Source organism: Amphiura filiformis, chromosome 10 (assembly GCF_039555335.1).
Source record: "Amphiura filiformis chromosome 10, Afil_fr2py, whole genome shotgun sequence".
Lineage (NCBI taxonomy): Eukaryota > Metazoa > Echinodermata > Ophiuroidea > Amphilepidida > Amphiuridae > Amphiura > Amphiura filiformis.
Window position 1 is genome coordinate 52,146,688 of NC_092637.1, and position 22,342 is coordinate 52,169,029.

At 37.5% G+C, this 22,342-nt stretch overlaps 1 protein-coding gene across 3 annotated transcripts in view; it reads left to right on the forward strand.

Moving 5' to 3' along the window:
• The first annotated feature begins 5,743 nt into the window (after positions 1-5,743).
• The window catches only part of LOC140163016 (uncharacterized), a 47,164-nt gene continuing 30,565 nt past the window's right edge, over positions 5,744-22,342 (forward strand). For 2 of the 3 annotated variants that reach the window (XR_011860392.1, XM_072186353.1), the window contains exons 1-3: positions 17,448-18,151; positions 19,633-19,829; positions 20,182-21,075. Coding sequence is in view for 2 of the 3 variants with exons in the window: in XM_072186353.1 (XP_072042454.1) it covers positions 17,624-18,151; positions 19,633-19,829; positions 20,182-21,075 (1,619 nt within the window). In the remaining variant the exon portion in view is untranslated. Of the gene's footprint in view, positions 5,850-16,105; positions 16,335-17,447; positions 18,152-19,632; positions 19,830-20,181; positions 21,076-22,342 lie in introns of those variants that run through there. The other variant, XM_072186354.1, reaches the window with a different exon arrangement.

Consider the following 22,342-nt stretch of genomic DNA (forward strand, 5'->3'; position numbering starts at 1 on the left):
TTTGACAAACTCACAAAACCACAAATCATGACTTTACTGTAATAGGTCTCCCAGAAACCCATCTTAAAGAAAATCCTCACTATGAATATTACAGGGGTGCAAATTGTGATTTCTTCCTCAGGAGCAAGGTTTTTAAGCTCAAGATTTCCTCAATCATACCAGACATAAAATAGCTTTATTCTGCACTTCAAAAGATGAGAATGGTAACATACAGGGTGTAACAATAAAATTTGTACAATTTTGAAAGTAGAATGACACAAGTATGCCGCTTATGTTTCGGTTTGATATTTATATGTCTATCAAGATAATTTCTTTAGCCACCAGATAAGCTTTGTTTCAATACAATCGATGGCATACAAGTGAAGATATGGCCAATTATGTAACTTAGCCTTAAAACCTCTTGGGCCACTTTTGTCTAAGTGTTACAAAAGTGACTGAATAGAGTTGAACCATGGACCAGTTGGACGGTGCTCTTATGATAGGTAGTTTTAAACAATGGGGTATTCGAAGTGGTAGAAATGATTACATAATAGAATATCTCCTTGAGGTTTTGAAAGTCACAACTAAGCACTGACATAACAACCTCATTTACTAGAAATCGTGGCTGCAGCTCAACAACTTCAACCCCAATTCACGTTGGAAGAGCGTATTTTATGGTTGCGATATTCGGTAGCACATGGAGTCAAGCAGAAATCATACGATTGTTTATAGTTCATTTTCCAAACTCACGTCTTCCATCAAGGCATACATAACTATGAGAAGTATGTAAAATTTGATAACAGAAATGCTGGCAATAGTGGTCGCCCCAGAACAGCTAGAAACCCAGCTGAACTTTAATAATTTCAAATTGTTTTGTACTTATGGATGCAAAACCTGTTCTCAGTTTTACCAATGATATCTCAGGGATATGAGAAATTACTTTATTTAAAAGATTATTTGAAAGAAACTTCATTTATAGATTTTAAAGAAATATCATGTTATTACATGTATTAAGTTCATGTTAATTATAATTATGAAGAAACACCACTTATAATTCTTTGTGTCAGTTCTTTGATGTTTAATGCACGATAAGCATATCTACGCGGTTCAAACTTGATATGCGCAAACATGGCAAAATTGGCCCAACATCTTTTCTGAACGATTTAATTAATCCGACATAACTTTTGAACCCAAACTAGTAAAGAAACCAACTAAACGTCTTCTTTTAGCCAGCCAAGATATTACTGATTGTATTGCAAATAACATTTGTGCCATAACTCTTTTAGTTTTTTCTTGAGAAGTCAAAATGCAATTGTATAAATTTTATTGTTACACCCTGTAGAGTGTATTTTTAGAACGACTCTATAATTATGTTAAGTCTTTGAGCTTCAAAAAAGGCTTTATAAAGATAATGTGCGCGTAGCGCGCAAAAATCTGGTATTTTACACTAGTTTGGGGTCAATTTTGGTGGGACAGAGGCTCCTTTCCCCTTTTCGTTTTCTTTGCCCCCCCACAATTTCCCCTTTTATTTTTTGTCAGAGGGAGCACAACTTGTTCAGTGCTTTATGGTTCTTCTTTTTAAATTTCCTCAATATTTTCCAGGTCGTCCTCTCACTGGCATTAGTACTGATACACCGAATTCCTTTGTTCCCATAAAATCCTCATTGCTGCCTCTCTATAAATTTCCTCAGATATGATTGCCACCTCTCTATAAATTTCCTCAGATTTGTGCTCTGTTTCCAATTGACTTCACCCAACTTCTTTTATTCCTGTTAAATTACATTGAATACCTCCTCTGGTGATGAATAGCAAATTTCCTCATTATGTGTTATCACATTTCCATATTAACACCAACAACTTCTTTTTTTTTTTTTTGCTGTTATTTCTTAAACAATCATGTGAATTCCTCCAAATTTTGCACAACCAGTGTCTTTTAAAGATTTCCTCTCTTCCATTCAGTAGCTTCACTACCTCACAGCCCTCCCCTATTAACTTGCTATCTTTTACTGAGATCTGTTTCCTTCTACGTCATCTTCTACCTCACTCCTCTTCTTTTACTTTTCTCTTTTTTTCTCTTCCTCTCCTCTTTTCTTTTCCTCCCTCTCCCTCTTTTTTCCTCTCTTTCGTTTTTCTTCAGTTTTGACTGTCATTTCCTAGGAGCGGTGCTCCCCGCTCCCGCACAATTTGCATCCCTGGAATATTATAACCTTCCTGGTTATAATATGGAATATGTTAACAGAGTCGGTCGAAGTAAGGGTGGTGTGTGTATATATGTTAGTAACAAAGTAAAGTACAAATTAAGAAATGACCTATGTAATGCAAACTCAAATTACGAATCATGCTTCATTGAAATTAATAGAAAAATGCCAAGAACTTACTAGTTGGTGTAGTTTACAGGGCCCATACATCTATAGATAACTTTATAGCGGATATTGATAAAGTATTCAACAAAATTGATCAAGAAAACAAAATTACCTACATAATGGGAGATTTCAACATAGACCTCCTCAAAGATGATACTGACAGGCCTACTCATGATTATTTGGACCTCATTTATTCGCATTCCTTAATTCCAACCATATATAAACCAACCAGAATCACAAAAACTACAGCTACACTTATTGATAACATTTTAACTAATTGTGATAATGTAATAAAATCGGCTATTTTGGTTACTGATACTAGTGATCACCTGCCAACTGTTGTTGTGAGTACTTTGAGTTTGGATAGTACAAGTAACAAGCCTACAAATAAATGTTACTATAAAAGAAAGCATAATGACGTCAATATTGCAAAATTAAAAAGTAGCTTTTCAAAGGTAAAATGGGAAGAGATTATTGACAATAATAATGCTGAAGATGATTATAATAGATTTGTAAAACATTTTCAAGGTCTATATGATGAATTGATACCTCTAAAACGATGTACCAGTAAGCGTAAAAAAGATCCACGGTCCCCGTGGATCACCAAAGGTATGCTTAACAGTATATAACAAAAATAAGTTATATAAGCAATATTTACAATGTCCAAACGACAACAACCATCAAAAATTTAAAACATTCAGAAATAAATTACATGGCATAATCAGGAAATCAAAGCGCAATTATTATTTTTTAAAATTTGAAAATGTCAAAAATAATATGCAGCAAACGTGGAAGACAATCAACAATGTCATTGGCCGAACACAAAAACAAACGCTCTCAGACCAGTATTAACGGGACTCGGGAGCTATAATCACAGACCCAACAGTCATATCAAACGAATTCAACGATTTCTTTGTTAATGTAGGACCAAAAATTAGCATCTCAAATTCATAACTCTGGCAAAAATTATTACGATTATCTAAGTGAACCATGTCAAAGCAGTATATTTCTGAAACCAATAGTTGAATCAGAGATCTTGAAAATAATCAACAAATTCGACCAGAATAAAAGCGCAGGTCATGACGACATAGGAAACCTGGCGTTGTAAAAAAACTAGCTAAAGAACTTGCTCAACCTCTTATAGCAATCTTTAATTTGTCTATTGTCAACAGGATATGTTTCTATTAGGTAAGACACTCCCTATCTATAAAAAAGATGATGCCGAGATATTCTCAAATTACAGACCTATATCACTTCTGCCGGTTTTCCAAAATCCTTGAAAGATTGATCTTTAATAGAAGTGTTGAATTTATTAATAATAATAACATGCTCAATTATAAACAATTTGGATTTATAGAGCCAACCATTCCACTCAAATGGCAATTATGCATCTGGTTGATAAGATAAATAATGCAGTAGAAAATGATGAAACTACTATAGGAGTGTTTCTAGACCTATCAAAAGCTTTCGATACTATTGACCATAGTATTCTACTTCATAAATTAGAACATTTTGGATTCAGAGGAATTGTTTATGACTGGTTCAAGAGCTATTTAAGTGATAGAAAACAATATGTGAACTCCAATAATAAAAATTCCAAATATAAAAGTATACTTTGCGGAGTCCCTCAAGGCTCAATATTAGGTCCTTTACTATTATTTTGTACATAAATGATATAACGAATACCTCGACTATATTCAGCATCGAAGTGGTTACGTAATTCTCTTGGTTACCGGATCACGCTACTTTGGTATGCCTTCGAGTGCCATATACTTTATGTGGTGATCATTTCGATCGTGGTTCATTACTCTAGCGCGTGATCCCGTTGACATAGTAACATTACGTAACTTCGATACTGAATTAGACTTTGTATTGTTTGCTGATGATACAACAATTTTATACTCAAGCAATGACATTGCTAATCAAATGTCATTAATAAATAAAGAGTTATCCGAAGTGAGTAACTGGTTTAAAGCAAACAAACTTTCTGTAAATGCTAGTAAAACTAATTACATGATTATGGGTACCCCTACCCCTAGAATGACTTCGATAAATAATTCACAAGAAAACAGAGATATTACTTTGGATGGTACAAACTTGCAAAGGGTAACCGAAACCAAATTTTTAGGTGTAATTATCGATGAAAATCTCACATGGAAAAACCATATCAACGGAATCTCAAAAACAATCTCACGGAATATAGGTATGATAAACAAGTTGAATTTTTTTTATACCTGGGCGTGTTTTGCACACGCTTTATTGTACGCTTGTCTTGCCTTATATTAATTATGGGATATGCCTACTTACATGGGGGAATGCATGTAAAACATATCTTGATAAAATACATTTGCTCCAAAAATGGGCCATGAGAACCATTTCAAATAGCCATTATCAGTATTATCGAAGCCATTCTGGACCACTATTTCATAAATTCAATATGCGTGCTCAATGTATATGATATATTCAAATTAGAACTAGGTGTATACATGTATAAATATTCTATTAAACAACTGCCATGTTCATTTGACAGTTTCTTTCTAAAACGATCCGATATTCATAGCTATCACACAAGAAACAGTAATAAGTATAATCAAACAAGAAACAAGAAAGTATTCACTGATCATTCAATCAGGACTACCGGCCCACTGTTATGGAATTCCCTTAACGATAACCTTAAAGTAGCAAACTCAATCAAACATTTTCGAAACAAATATAAAACACAGCTAATCTCATTTTACAACTAGTTCTTGGAGCCCCGTTTTTGTTCTTGTGTGATAGGCTTAGGTATACTCTGTTTGTTTGTTTGTTGTTGTATTAATTTAGTTCTGTATTGGTCAATGCTGGCCTTATTGGCCTTTCGATCATCTCCTCCATAATTGTCTTGTTTTATTTTTATGATGTTGAATTTCTTTGTATTTTGTTGTTTTTTATTATGGAAATAAAGATTCATTCATATAAAACACAGTGAAAAATATTATTTACGAGTCTAGAAATGACCAATCCTGAAAAAGTTCGTTTTCCTGGGTTCAATGTGCTTTTCAATCTATTTTAATAGCGCCATCTATTTCATTCCATTTGCTATTATAGCTTGCTATGCTAATTTGGTACTGAACTGACTGCTGACACCGAAGTTTTGGCAGATTTAAATGTTTCTCCACCGTTTTATCCGATTTTCGGAGGTCCTTTTGTATATTAAAGCGACACCCCCGTTAGCTCCCATTATATTTGGAACTATTTTATACCTGATATTTGGCTTTCCTAAAGGCTAATTTCTGTTTTAGCTGTGCTGGGTGACACGTACGGGCCTCCGTTAAAAATCTTTATTTTTTATTGCGCAGGAATGTCAGCCTTATGTGATCTCCTTTCAGATAGACTTAAATTACGCATGCGCATTCAGAAAATCCCCGAAAATCGCAAACCGTCATGGATTTCAAACATTTGCCTCTTGTTTTCTGCGGACCGCAGTGTACCGCTGCATTTGTTGTTTTTGTTTTGTGTGGGAATAAGGTAAGGAAATATTGCGGAATCGTCTCGATTCAAAAGATTTGAATGTTTTCTTCATATTACGTCGATTTAAAGCTTAATTCAGGGCCACATAATGTAAATTGGGAAATTTACGTGCGATTACACATACATTGCATACCGGCAATTCCGGCATCGATTGCCGGTGCCATGACATGATGATGATTGCGTTGTTTGCCAAACCATCATCGCGTATCCTTGAAATTTATGGCCAGCCCCAGCTCTGCCATACAAGTCTCATTGCCCCATGTTCCTATCCTGCACAGTGCACAGGCTGCAATATTAGTTGGATTGCTATTATTCTTATGTTTTTACAAGCCATCATCATGTAGGTAACCTATTACCTAGCTAGGCAAACCTTATAGTGGGAATTCCAATTGAATGAACGCAGCTTTCAATAGCGTGACGAATTTTTGCGTACACTGCGCGATGTACGCCAGCGCAGTGCAACTGTGCGTGAGTAACGCGAAGTGAATCCAACCATACCAACCCACTCGTGATTGGTTAGCATTGTATCCATTCCAAGTTCGTGCGTTCACGTTGTAGTTTCAAATACGCGATATACGATCGCGGTTGGATCGAGTGCAGCTGTTGAAAGCTACGTTCATTCAATTGGAATTCCTACTATAGTTAACACATTTACTAGTCAGCTTAATTCGCCGAGACCGGGCCCCAACACAATGCATATTTACATAGAAATTTGAATTTTTTTTCGAGAATAGGTGGGTGAAGGAAACCTACATATGGGCAATTCCAAGCAAAAGTGGACATGACTCAAAAAAATGAAATTGCCAATATATATTTCTTTTTAACTTTTATATTATTCCAAACAGATGTAAGGTTCAAGTTATAAACTTTTTTCGGCATTTTTCTAACATTTTGGGTTTTTTTAAAAGTTTCTTTGGAGAGTGTATTTTAAGTGAAAAACTCCTGTTCAACTTAGATATTTTCCAAGTGGGCCTATTTTATTAAACATGGGCACTTTTCTTTTAAATTTGATACATTTTATATCTCTGAAATATGGTCTTCAAGAAACATCCAACACATTTTAAATAATCCCCACTAACTTTTTTTTCTTTCATTATGCTTTTCATAGCACTAAATATGGCGTAGCACGAGTTACCGAAAGATGCATTTTTTTTTTTTTTTCAAAATGTTGGCAATGTAATTGATGCCACTTATTATTTTCCTTCTACTAGTAGTGCCTTGAGTAAAAATAAGAAATTAATATACAAAACACTATCCATCACATAATAATGACCCATTTAAAACTGTAGCACGAGTTACCAGTAGCACGAGTTACCGATGTAGCACGAGTTACCATAGCCCACTTCCCCCTGTACCAGCAAAGGTAATGCAAAATCTACCACTTGGCAGCAATAGAGGATCTCCCAACTACATGAATATGCATTTATATGTGACCATGATATTGGTAACAGCTTTCTAGCAGCAGTGTAGCCAGTGTGGGGGGGGGGGAAGGGGGCAGCCTGCCCCATGACAAACTAGAATTATGCAGTTCGTAATTAAGGTGCCCATACACACACACACAAAAGTGTGTAAATAACAAAGGTTTGTAAATATAATAATAATATGCAATATGCAAATAAGCTCATTAATATTCATAAATATGCAAATAACATGACACAAAATTATACAGCACATCAGGCCACCATATCCAACCAAACCAAGTGTGAAGTTGATTGGTTATTGTGTTTATAATGCTGCAAAGTGGATTAATGAAAATGTAGGCAAAATTTGTAAATAAGCTCATTAATATTCATAAATATGCAAATAACATAACACAAAACTACACAGCACATCAAGCCACCATTATTCTATCACCATACCGGTACCAAGTTTGTAGTTATTGTGTTGGAGCTGTACAGTGGATTAATGAATTTGGTTCCGCCCGGACAGCCACACAAAGAAAGAAAGAAACAAACAACCAGGCAACCACACATGTGTGGGGGCCAAAAATTAAAGAGAAAAGTGACGTCCTGTCGCAGCCTCGGCAGGAAAATTAAAGTAAAAATATGGAAGGCAAAGATAGAGATAAGATTCAAGTAGCCAGTTTCCACCCCGATCATGTGCCAAAATAGTGTAAATTTATTTATACCAAATTTTTGCACATACCAATAAAGTCCTTTATTTTTTAAGCTCAAAGACTTTACATTGTATAGTCTCTCTAAAAAAACATGCTATTTAGCATATATCCCACTATCAATACCTGGTCAAAATGATGCAACCAAAAATTTTTGCCCTCCACCCCCTAGGATGTAGCCTAAGAACCAACGCAATCAATTAATATGGGCCTCATGGAAGAACAGAGGATACCTTAAAACATCCACTGAATGAGTACCGTAACCCAGGCAAAAGAAGAAATAAAACAAACAAAATAGATACTGGAAATCCTGAGATTAACAGCCACAGTGACATTGTTGATACTGAGATTTGTATAGTTCTGAGATTTGTATTGGAAATTGGTTTGTTGTTGAGTGTAATGAGGCTCATTTTCCAGCTTAGTGAAGTGATTGAAATTGGGCAAAGTATTTGCACCAAGCAGGAAATGGTCTGCAAACATTCTATAACTCAGAAAGCAATTTTTAAAAAACTTACAGAGCAAATAACCATGAACATTACAAGTTTTGTGAGGGAATTTAGAGTCAAATAACATGGAAGTAAAAGTTTTATCAATTGTTGACTGTTCAATTTAACTGTTTAAATTTAAGCCCTAGAATAAAATATCCAAACAGGATCAAGCAAGGCGTAAATAAGGCTGGGATGTTTGTATGTAATGTGTGTGGTACATTGTATGCTGGTACATACACTGAATAGTGTTATTTGTACATGGGTTATTTGGGGGGTTATTTGTACATAGATTGAGTTATTTGATCATTACACCAGTTGTTGAGGAATTGTTATCAAAAAAAATTGACATTTAGATGAACAATACCATTTTATATATGGCGGACAAACTGTAGCACGAGTTACCGTAGCACGAGTTACCATGTTTTTTGCCAGTCAATGTAAAACTATGAGGGGCACAACTTTTTAAGGTATACCAAAACAAACCTTATTATAGCAATTACGTATCATATAATCAATAAGGCTTTAGTGTTTTTTGTTTTAGCACACCATTAAAATAAAAATGAGTGATTTTTAAGCATGTCCTCTGCTCGTAGCACGAGTTACCGATTTTTACAGCTGTCCCATACATACAAAAGTTGATATCCTGAATTAGCAATACTATGAGGATCTAGCCTTGAATGTTGGGTATTAAAATACAAAAAATACAGATTCCAATCAAATCAATTTAAAAGCTGGAGCACAAAGTATGTAAAAGGACGCCATAAAGTGTAGCACGAGTTACCATGGAATTGCCCATATATATGTTTTCTATACTTCACTTGACCCAAATATATGATTTTTTATGGTGATAATCAAGTCGCACATGGAATTTTAGAGGGATTTTGATAGCAGTTCCATTAAAAAAAGCTGCCATCGCCATGAGACTAAGATCTAGAAACACCCCCGAAATGCCGCTTTGGGGAATTTTGCTAGCTGAATCTTTTTGATGAAAGTCAATCTTTGACAAGATGTAACTTTGCTACGGAAAGTGCTATGAAAAAAAGGTTTTCAGTTTTGGCTTAGTTTACTCAAGGGATTTAATTTGATATATAAAACGATGCAATTTGATGGCAAATTTGAATTCACCTAGGATACAGGTCTCATGATTGGCAGAAGATGAAGTGTAAAATTTTTGGTTAGCTCAAAGCTCAATTAGCTATAGCTCATTAGCTGTCATCATTCATGTCATGCATGATCATGATGTGGCTCAATGGGCTAAAAAGCCGGCTAAAGTAAAAAGCTAAGGCTAGTGTAGTGTAGTGTACCGTACTATAATATTTACAGTAATTTCTTGGCCAAACTGGAACATGCGTGTTGCGTCCATCCATTGGCATTGCATCATGTAGCGTCATGAGCGTGTGTACGCAATGTAAGGCGCCTGTTAGTCATGTTAGTCCGAATCAGACCCAGAACAAAATATAAATTTCTGACATGATCGTGTTCTGGGTCTGAACTGTTTCCATTCAAAATCTTGATGCCAAATTGGACAAAAGAAGCACATGGATGGACTATGGTCCTACTTCAGTTTTTTAATCCTCTATTCATGTTGCGTGAATCACTCTATTGTGGACCATCCTTTTGTAAACAAACGAGGAGGTCGACATTGTCCTCCTCGTCGAATACAAAAGGCAGCGTAGTACGGCACTAGGTGCGTACATGCTTTCTTCTGTACCGCGCTATATTCGTGTGTGTTTATCGCGGAGGCACTACTAATAGTACTATCTAGTATCTATAGCCTTGATCAAGTCTTCCTCCTTACTTTTTCTCTATTCATGCTCTTCTTTAGGACCAATGGTCGAAGTATCATATAGGCCTACCATGTAATACTGGACTCCCTAAGATTTTTAGTCAGGTCACTTGAGAATGTTTGTGAGCTAGCTCGGGAGGAAGTAGTCCTTGTGTTGTGGGCATGGTGTGCCAAAGGACTTGAAACAAGTCTAGCACTACTAGTAGTACTAGTACATGTAGTACTAGTGTTTAATTATAGTGTTCCAGTTTGGCCAAGAAATTACTGTAAATAGTGTTGTGCATGTGTGTTCACTGTTCAGTATTTTTCATGTCATGTGCCTTTCATCATGATCATCACTGATCATGTTCATATCCCATTGCAAGGCTTTATAACCAGGCACCCAGGCTTTTTTTACCCCATGGTTACCCAGTTTTGGCTCTTTAGTCCTGGTGTATCCAATATTTTACACAACAAATAGGACCAGGAGCCATCTTCGGGATCAGGAGCTCATTTTAGCTCCTGGTCCAGGCATTTTTTATAAGGCCTGTCCCATTGTATCCTTCAACTCTGAACTTTAATTATGCACTCCTCCATCCTCATGTGTCATGTGTGTTTACAGTGTTTACATCATGTGGTTATGTCAGTAGTCACACTTTACTCGAGAACTCGAGCTTGAATTTGCACACGATAGTTACGCATTCAATGCTAGAGTATGCCTACTTTGTTTTTCGGTCAATTTTTTGCACCAGACAGGGGTTATTTATTCTGTTAATGGGCATTTCCACGGTAACACGCGTGACACTTTAGTGCATCAACCTTTGTTTTGCAGTCTCTAGTTAAAATAGTATTTTGAATTTTGTATCCATCTTTTGTATTTTAACACCTACCACCTAAGGCTTAATTCTCATGTTCACTCAAAGGTGAAAGATCAACTCATGTGAATGAGGTAGTACTGCGAATGTCGGTAACACGCATTACACTCGGTGGACAAGCAAAAAAAACCACAAACTTATTCTCAACTTTGTCCTCAAACTAACAAGTCTGCAAAAAATTTCTTTCTACTGTAATCAAGTATTGTGCTGAGTAGAGTTGGGCGATTAAGTCGCCAATAGTCGTTAGTCGCGACTATTACTGATAGTCGCGACTTCGACTATTGAAAACCAAAAGTCGACTAATGCAAGTATATTTTTGTGTTAAAAAATTACTTTAAAAGTGCCAGTTATTCGTACCAAAACCAACCAAATACTAACATATAAACTGCGAAAAATGTTAGCCATTTTCTTACCAATAGTAACACTAACCAACAAGTAATCATAATGTCCATAAATCATCATTAAATTGGTGTTATTGACTTGTTGTCGAACTACTTTCCCACAAGATAAAAGCCGTTAAAAAACTCAAATTACTTTGAACTGTCGAACATCTCATTATGATTATAATTTATGCAGCGATAACAGGTGTAGCAGTGTCATAGCGTGCATGTACAGACCCAGGTTGGGTGTTTGTACCAACTACTGAAGGTATGAGATTATTTCAACTTTGGAATGAAACAGCGAGAACTTCCGAAAAGTGTTTTCCAAAAGGGAAAATTTAGGAAAATATTATTAGATTAGAAGTACTTTTCATGTAATTTCAAAAAGCTATGCTTATTGTGGTAACAGAATATTTAGAAAGCAACAGGAAAATAAACAAATTAGCTGACAAACAGTCGTAATGTTGCAATGCCACCCCTGTAGCGACAAATTTATGCAGTAGTCTAGATGAGGTCAGGTGACGTAGGTCGGAGGTGAAAGTTAATCGTACATGCACAATGCAACACGTTCATGAGCATACCATGGAAAATATGCACTGCCGTACCGGGCATGTTTACATATTTTCATGCACAGCAAAACATGGAAACGAACGAAGATCGCTATTGGAATATTGAAGGTTTGAGAAATTATATGAAGTTTCTTGTGCTGTTGCTGGAAAGTGGCAAGTGAATTTAATTGAACAGAAAAGTTAGGCCTATATTACAGCATTTTACAGTCAAATATTTGCATCGCAAACGTGCGATACAGTGTAGCAATTTGTACTGCAACAGTGCTGGTTTGTGTAGCAAACTGTGATGCGATGCCGGCAATCACGAGTCCTGTAATCATGCATTATAAATACTAAATTGCCACCAATCTTTCACCCGATTTTTCAGTCCAATTTTAACCACAGATAGTCGCGACTATAGTCGTAGTCGCGACTATTTGCTGTCGACTAGGAAAAAAGTGATAGTCGCCCAACTCTAGTGCTGAGGTTTATTATAATTTATTTATAACAGTGCAGGTTAAACTTTTTTAGTAAATAGTAAAAGAGTCGGTAACACACGTTACGGTAACACGCATTACACTTTGTCCGGCCAAATAAGACCAACATATAATAATACACTTTTCAACATTTCCAAACATTGATGATACACTGCTTCAGTTGTAAAGTAAAAACATGATGAAATTATTAACCAATCCCAGTTAACATCATTTCAGTTGATAAAAACAGTATAGTTTAGACCCAATACCAACTTTTCTCTCTTACACCAAGTCACAGGTCATGAAATTTGTAGTGTCCCCAATTCTTTACTACCACTGGTTCCCCAAGTTCCCTAATTATCTTCTCCCTACAATAAAATGTGATGTCTTTTTTTACTTGGCCACTTCCAATTCTTTCCAGCACTATCATCCACTATACATTACTCTTTAATTAAAAAGTCATCTTCATCCCCTTCTTCCAACACTTCACCAGCAGGGAAATGCTACATCATATTCAACAAGAAACCAGCTTCCGACATATATTTTGTCATGATTTACACTAGTGTTAGATTGTTTCAAGGTATCTTTCTGTGACTCATCAGTTGAGCAACCTGGTACATCTTCTGGAAGAAGCTCCACTCCATCAATACTCTCCATATGTACATCATCAACATCCTCATCTTGGTCTGCGGCTTCTGTGGTGATGGATGCCACTGCTTGGCCATCCACAATCTCTATAAAATGCATGCCCTCAACATAAAAGCATAGTTGGCAGTGGTGATACAAACCCACCCTTTTTATTTCAAACACACCCTTTTTATTTTATACCCTTTATACCAAAACTCCGAAACCCACCTTTTCTAAGCGTGGTTACTGATCATAGATAAGTGGTTATGGTGGTCCAGGAGGTGCAGATTTGCATCCAAAGAGAATTACATAAGTTTTAGATGGCCAAACAGAATGGGATTTCAATATTTTTTGTGTTTCATTTAGAGTCATTCAATTGGAAATTACAGTAAGCTTTGAAATTGCAATTGTTGATTTCTAAACCCACCCTTTTTATCAGTGACCACGCTTTATAATTGGACAAGCATTTTAACCAGACATTTTTCAAACCCACCCTTTTAAGCATTTTGTGGACCCTTCAAACCCACCCTTTATAAAGTGTGGGTTACCAACAGTGAAAAGGATGTTAATGCACTGTAACACTGTCCTCATTTCAAATTACAATGGTAAAAGCAGGCTTTACAGTCATTGTTAGCATTGTATGGAATACGGTAACACGCGTTTCATTGGTAACACGCATTACAAGTAACACGCGTGAAAGTTTTTGACAGCGCGCTGTGAAGTAGTGGATAGGAATTTATCTCATTGTGCATGGCTTTTACGTAAGGCCTTACTAGGAGGAGGAAAATTCTAAGTGGTATCAATGGAAACCATATATTAGGCAAAATAAATTTATAATAGTCTGTTTCAGTAACACGCGTTACACGAGGCTGTGAATTACCTTCAACCATGTACTGACACAAGTGTATGATGGGTTATTAACATTTTACTTCTGGATTCTCAAAGACCAATTGTCATACTTATTTAATCCAAAAATATTTTAAAATTAGATGGAATCTAATACTTTTTTTACAGCCAATTGCTAAAATCAAAAAAGTGCAACATTTTCTTCCTTTAAAGCGCACAATAAGTAAAAACGCTTTTTTTTCAAAGTAAACAATAACCAAATGGCTTGAAATTTTTTTTCCTGAATACTTGCATGTATTTGAAGTGATTTACGCAGAAAAAATCATTCCTTGAAGCAATTTCATTTTTTTTGAGATCTGTCCATCATTTCATGGAAATGCCCTAATGTTGAAATTTGGATGAAAGTTATTTCGATGAATCAACTGTATCTATTGAGCAAGATGTGCCTATTTTGGACAGTCTAAAATTTTGCTTTTAAAAACTAAAGTGTAGCAACATTTTTGATGCAATCGCCTGTCATATATTGCAGAACTGTTCTGTGCATGTTGAGTTGGAGTTGTAAATCTTGAGTTTTTGCTGACTTGTTGCTGAATGCTAACATTTTGTTTGTCCACGACTTCTTCTGATGTGGTGCAGAGGCCACCATCAGTCTCAATTGACTTCACTAGTTTGTCCTTGTTGATGGTCTTTTGTTGATCTTTCTCTTGCCTTTTCTTGCATTCTCCTGAAGTTCTGCACGGCGCCTTTCTTTGTGAGCCCGAGTATGTTGCTGACAGTCTTTAGCTAGCTGCCTTCCCATACGTACATGTATATAGCTTTGCTTATGATTGAAGGCGAGTCATTGTGCTGGAGGATCCATTGCCCTGACTTGTTTGATCCGTAGGTTATCACGCCTTCATGGTGGCCTGTTGTGGCATTTGGCTTGTGAATGCATGATCTGTCAAGTAAGCCAAACACATGCTCAGGCCCAATGTTGGTCTTGGGCACAGTCTTCGGTTGTGCGCGGAGTTCGTCACTGACGTGACCCCACGTGCCACCTTCCAGATGGTTGAAGAACATCCGATGCGCAACTGCCTGGCAGCTCCGTACAATTATTATGGCAAGGCAATCTGTTGTCATCTTGTTGATGGAGTCGTTGGCATCGCTGAATAGTGAGGTATAGACGTCATCCTTGACGAGAGGGAAGCCATCAAACAGGATGTTATCTGGATTCATCAACTCTCTTGGTCTTGGATCATCCATCCCTCCAGTCAGCCAGTTTCGATGTCAGCTTCTGGTAATGTGCATTCATGTCCATGATATGGATTTCTGGTGATGCTGTTATATGTTTGTCAATAATGCCGAGAGCTCGGGCTGAACTTGCAAGCTCATCACTGATTCACTGCGAATGTCTGTGTCTATTGCTCGATACATTTTATTGGTAGTTCCTACATATATATAATTATTGCTTTAATTCTGGCCACATTTTAAACTAGACATACATGTTATTTACATGAATATTGAGAATAAACCAATTTTGTGAATGTGGGGGGGGGGGCAAGTCAGTAGTCATTATATTTATAATAGTATTTACATGTACCTGTGAACATTTTCAATTGGAACCCCCAGGCCCCCAAACCCACTCATGCATAAGTGACAGTGTTTATCGCTGAAATATACAGTACGCATTTCACCAAGTGGAAAGCTGTGTGTGGAATTGACTCATTGCAGAAATGAGAATTAACCCTAACCCAACTAGGTCTCACTAAAGCTCACTATTAAAACCACTCTGTGTGCATGCATTCCACGTGACTTGATGATGCAATCAGCCTAAGTCATAAATACCCAGGGAATTGCTGCCCGGGGCAGCCAAACCTTGGCAGCTACATGTCGGTGATCGTGGCATGCGAGGGGTCCCGGGTTCGAATCCCGGGGGTACTAAGTGACTTCTTTCTTCACATTCTCTCCTTTTTTGTTTATTCTTTCCCTTCCGATAGCAAAAAAAACATGTGAAGGGTTAGGGTTAAGGGCTCTCACTTGATGTGTTCTAACAAATCACAGTGCGCGATTTTGAATAATGGGTCATGAGGGTAATTTAGACAGTTTTAGAGACAACAAGTGACTGGACATTTCTTTGCTTTTGTGTTAAATTACAGGTTAACAATGAATTCAAGTCCATTCTCCCCAGTGTCGGATTGCTGCTTTAACGAGGACATCGAAAACCAAGAGATAAGTAACAAAGATATCATCTTGACCAAAGATACTGGCAACAAGTCATCACTGCCACCACCGCTGCTTCCTTTTGGTGACAGGCATCAGTCTATTCTCAAAGCTTCCAGTAAAGAGAACATTTTCAAGTCACCACTATCCTCTAGAAGTCTCAAGGTATGCAGATCAATGCATTATTATTATTATTTATGTAAAGCTTCCAGTCACGTTACCTATGATGAAAACAGAGAAACAAGAGCGCCTTTCAGTTGAAACTTAGTTATCTAATGAATGCAATAAATACATGTTTGTCTGATTCGCCATCTATAAATATCGTTTTTTTATGGTACATAGTGACGAGTGACTACCGAAAAGCAAACATTCAAAAAGTCAACCCAGATCATTATTGACAACTGCCTGGACTGAGGGCCTCAGCATCAGTCAAATGTACATTGCTTCAAATGTATTGTTTATGTGGATACATTTTGTAAATTTAGACAATAGCTGTTGATTTTGTTTTCTGTTTTAATTCTTTTTCTTCTATTCTTTAATACATATTCTTTTCATTACTGTACATTTCATGAAAGCTTCCTCTGTATAAAGCTGTTCCCTTTCGCTATGGGTGAAACTCACTCTCACGACGAGAAGGCGCAATCCACAGAAGAGGACATCCCACATTCACCCAAGAGAAACCCACGATCCCTCCGCAGCAAAGTACAGAAGCTTGCCTATACAACGGTTGAGGACTTGAACTTGAGTCAGAGTAAAACTAGGATGGGTGACCGTAAACACTTGTCACAGCGATCAATATCAATGCCTGCAGGCAAAGAGGAGGACATAGGACAAGGTGGTGAGTTGCTACAAGGTAACCCTCAACTATTGCGCTCTCACTCGCATCAGGAGAACATTAAACAATATGAACCTTTATCAGGCACAGGACAAGGTGATGAACAGCAACCAGTGATGCTTGCTGAAGATCAACCGGTGACACAAAGTTCACCTGATGCAAACAGGAAACCCCCTCAACAAGAGCTATTCATAGATATGGATGTGACATCAGATGATATGGTTGATAATAAAAAAGAACAGTTGAGTGGAGCTGTGGTTGGGAGTGACAAAGGGAGCACTTCTCAGATTCCAACCGATACTGATACAAAAGCTGGTGGGATGGTCAACAAAAAACAGAATGGCCCAGATCAAGATGTTGATGTTACCAATGGAGCCTCCAAACCAGGAAATGAAAATTTTAAAATGAAACCAGAAGGTCATCATTGCCAAGGCCAGCAGGTATAGCTGCTCCACTAGGAAAATCTGAAAGAAGGGTCGTACAGCATGGCCTAGTATTCCATAAAAGGTATGAACAGAAGCAATTTCTAGAAACTACCGTGCCTGCGGAAAATGATCAAGCAGCAGCGTCTGATGATAGTCAGCCAAATGTAAATAGAGACGAGGAGTTTGTGTCGGACATGAGTGCCTTCACACGTCCAACCCATGTTCCACTGCAACATTTACATATGGCCCAGCAGTGTTTGGAAACATCAGCTATTGAGAGAGATTTGCTGGAAGCGGGACTGTCACCGCAGACATTAGCGGGTGAGAAGTTTCAGTCGAAAGAAGCTGCCACCGACTACTTTGGTGACGATGATAATGAGCTACCTGAGGCTATCCAAGCAGATGTTATGCAGGTTCTTGCAGCCCTTCGTGCTAGTATGGAGGAGGAAGAAGACCAGCATGATGTCAATGTGGCAAGTCAGAGTAAGCCGCAGGTGGATTCTTCGGTTCAGGCAAGACCATCAGAAGCTGCAGGTACACAATCCTCTCATCTAGGTCATGGTAAACATATCGAAAAGGTTCCAAGCGGAGAGAAAGAATGTAGAGAATTGGATGGCATACCACCAGTAACTGACCAATCAACAGCTTCTATGAGAGCAGAATCTGTTGGTGAACAGCAAGCAGATAGTACTGAGGACTTAGATGGCCTGGTAGAGGAGCAGGTGAATTCTGCATGGATATCTCACATACATTTATAGCAGATGTACTGCAGTGCAGCATGGCCATGTTCTACTCACATCTAATTCTATAACAACCTGTCAAGTAGTTGGCATTATGTTTGATATTTATTTAATAATTGTAGAACTATAACATTGTGTGTGCGTATTTACTAGCGGTACTTGGTGATTATATATCCCATTGATGTGTTCCCAAGGATTGAAACTACAGTACCTCCAGGTACCGTATGTTGATGATGTTATGCCTATGCTACAGCATTTTTAATTTGTAAGTTAGCAGATGATGCTAGCAATGCTAATACGGTACCGTAGTTTCAGTCCTTGCAATACATGGGGATGGAGCAAATTTGTACTTCAAGCCTCAATTTACTTTGGTGTAGTTAAAAAAAAAAGTCTCTGAGATTGCTGATAAAAACAAGTTTAAAAATATTTTTTGTGTTGCTGTTGCTTTTTAGAAATAATATTAGCATCAGAGATAAAGACCTCACAAAAAGTAACGTCGATGAAGTTCTATATATTTAGCCTAATATACTGTACATACAAATGTACATGTATACGCCTATACTTAAAAACTATGAGCATTTGAAAATATAAGCAGAAAAAAAGTTAATCTTTGACACCTCGTTCAGTACAATTGACAATTGGTCTCAAAAAACGCATTCGGAGCTCAAATACGCGAATTAACGCAATTGCATATATTCTAAAAGCAGCCCCTACGGTATAATATATAGGGAGTAACTTTTTTGTGAGGTCGTTTTTTACAATTTATGTACAAGTTTACAAACACATATTGTGCCTGTTTTCATGTTGTTTTTACACAGACATTACTGATATTGGATTTGAATTGACTCTGTTCCTGTCCTTGATTAACTCTCTTATACCATCCTGTGTTCCTGTTTTGCTTTGACATTGACGTGACATCAATATTTCCTTACCTCCAAATTGCATGATACTGTCAATTATTTGCTAACACTTTGGGACTGGCATTGCCGTTATTTTGTTACAAATTATGTAATCAAAAATGTCTTGTCATACTGTATTCTGAATTTTAAATTCTAAACACTAGACGGGTAATCACAGGTTTGTCTAAAGTTGAACTACTAATTAGTTTTTTCTTCAAATTGCATAAAAATAATAAGAGTTAGATCATAGATCATGATCTATGGTTAGATTATTGTTGAACACCCCACCCAGGTGCAATGGGAAGCTGTTAGGGGTAGTCACAGCCGTTGTACTGATGAACCCTGCGCCATTTGTAGGCTGCAAAACGTGGTTCCGATTATTCTAATGACGGCGAAATAAATGTAAAGCGCTTTGAGGCTGTTTACGGCATAAAGCGCTATATAAATATCTACATTTATTTTTTTTTATTTAACTTAAAGGAGCATTTTTGTAATTGATAAAAAAAGTCAAGTTAAACTATTAATGTCCATTAATCTTGTTTTAACACTGCATGCATATTTCAGGTCACTTTTCAGACACCAGCTCGCACTCCTAAGGCAGTCAAGTCATTCAGCCCATCTGTATGGTCAGCACTACGAGACTTGGATGACCAGGAGCGCTGGGTGGAACGTACATCTGTAGTGACCAAACAGGATCATGAAGACTACATCTTGTTGGCTAGCGAATTCTTAGAAGAAATCATTAATAATCTGCCAGTGTGGTAAGTGCCAGACTAGAGAAATCCTAACACAAGTACAATATCTCAACAAGTATTGATTTGAGACCTAGTTGTGTATGCAGCACAGTAGATACCATTATTTTAAGTGGAACAACAAGGCCAGATGCGAGTTGTTCTACTTGAAATTACTTGTGATCAATGCATAATCATGCATATCCAAAGTTGTTTTAGATGTTTACACATACGTGTGACAAGATACTGGGGCAATACACACCTTCTTTACAATACAACATGTCAACTGTTATCATTGCAAAACCATAATCTTGTATAATAATTTTTTTAACTAAAGCTTTTTTTCTAATAATTTTGTAATTTTTTCCATTTGCTGTTGTAGTCAGGAGACGTACCAGAAATCAGCTGCACCAGTACAGCTCCAACCTGTCCCTGCTGCATCCCAGCAGAGTGATCTTCTACTTAATTTCACAGACACTATTAGCGCTGCGGACAAGCCTGTGTCCCCACCAGCGGAGCAGCACACTCAAACTGAACCAAACATAGATCCATTCAGCCCACAGAGGCAAGAAAATCACATGCAAGAAGAACTTGCAAAACAAGAACCAGTGAAGGAGATAACCGAGCAGGAAGCTGGCCCTAGCATAGACTTACCCTCCCCAGGGAAGGAAGAAAACAAAGAGAATTTGAAAGAAGAGGTGACAGAGCCAACAGACAGTAAGGTTGATTCCAAGGAAGCACCAGAGGTTCTGTCAAAAGAACCAGTGTCAGTTGATACAGCAGAAGACACGACTCAACCTACCCTAAGTGAGTCTACTGGCCCAGCCATGGAGGAAGTCACTCCGAACATTTATGATGACAACTTTGAAGGTGACCCGTTTGCCTCCAAAACTAAGGTGCCCAACTCCCCTCCGCTTCCAAGGTCATCAGGGTACAACATAAACTTTGACGCTTTTGACGAGACGTCCGATCCTTTTGGTACTACAAAGCAGTTGGCCAACTCACCCCCCAAGACGGATCCGTTTGCTTCAACAAAGCAGTTGGCCAATTCACCCCCTAAGACGGACCCGTTAGCTTCAACAAAGCAGTTGGCCAACTCGCCCCCTAAGACAGATCCGTTTGCTTCAACAAAGCAGTTGGCCAACTCACCACCCAAGACGGATCCGTTCGCTTCAACAAAGCAGTTGGCCAACTCACCCCCCAAGACGGATCCATTTGCATCAACAAAGCAGTTGGCTAATTCACCACCTCAGACTTCCCCTCTGCAAAATAAAAAGTAAGTCACGCCATGTTGCATACAAACATAAGAATTTGTAAAAAAAAAATTTAACCTTTGACAATAAGCAATTTTGATAATTGGGAACAGAGTTCATTGTGGGTAATGTTCATTGTTCAGTCAAGGTCAAGTGGGAGAAATAACAATCTGTCATGTACTTGCCATTTACCGTATAGAGTGTATGCAATAAACCCAAGCGGAACGAGAGTTGCTAAGTAACCGCTACCCGAACCATAAACACATGCATGATCAGACAACAAGTGTTCAATTTCCCCACAGCTTCGCACGCTGTACACATGTCAGTCGAATTTGGCGGTGTTGGTTTGTTTGTCCTCCAAGTTATAGCATTGTTCACTTTGTGTTGAACATTGTACGTGGGCCTCACTGTAATAACTCAAAGATAACTGTGATCATCATTTCAAGAGGTCACTCTCCCGATTAAGCTAAACAACCTATGTGGAGGAATTTTATGCATGAGCAATCACATCAATGACGTAGTAATGAATACCCTCTATTGTTTGTATTAATTGCCCCCTCTAATAAATGCCCCTTTCAATTTTTTAAGGAAAAAAGGGACAAAATGCAAAAATTGCCATGCTAAATCGTGTGAGTATATTTAAAACTTGCATCAGTCAGTCTGATGATTTAAACTTGCATCCAGTTCATTGCCTAATTATGGTAGAATTTCATTAATTTTAATTCTTGGTTGATGATGCACTTATAGATGTGATTTTGTTGTCTTTACCATGAAAATATCATTTTCCACGCATTTCCGTTTGTGCCGCCATCTTGAACTTGAACTGGGAAGCAAATGATTCCAAAGTCGCCACCAATTTTGAAGGTTTTTTCACTGAAAGTTCACTTACAATAAATAATGCTCCTGATTGGACAAATGCAACGCTCCATGGGGCGTTTAATAAAAACAATACGTACGGTATATGACATTAGAAAAAAAATTCTCACAGTACTTACATTTCTAGCTACACATGTAAGTATTGGATAAGCCTAGATAGTTCTATTCATGCTCTTCCGAAACTTGGCTAGAAATGCAAGTACTGTGAAGACGGTGAGAGCAAACAATGTGCAAGACACAAGTACAACAGAGCAAGTTCATTGTCGCTGAAACATGTGTGAGCTATGAGCTATGATCTCCTACTTAGGCTTGCCTTAATATTACCTGAGATAGGGATCAAATTTAATCTTCTCATAATAACCTCTTGTCCTGTATCCTAAACAAGATATATGTATTAAAAATCTCATGGAAACT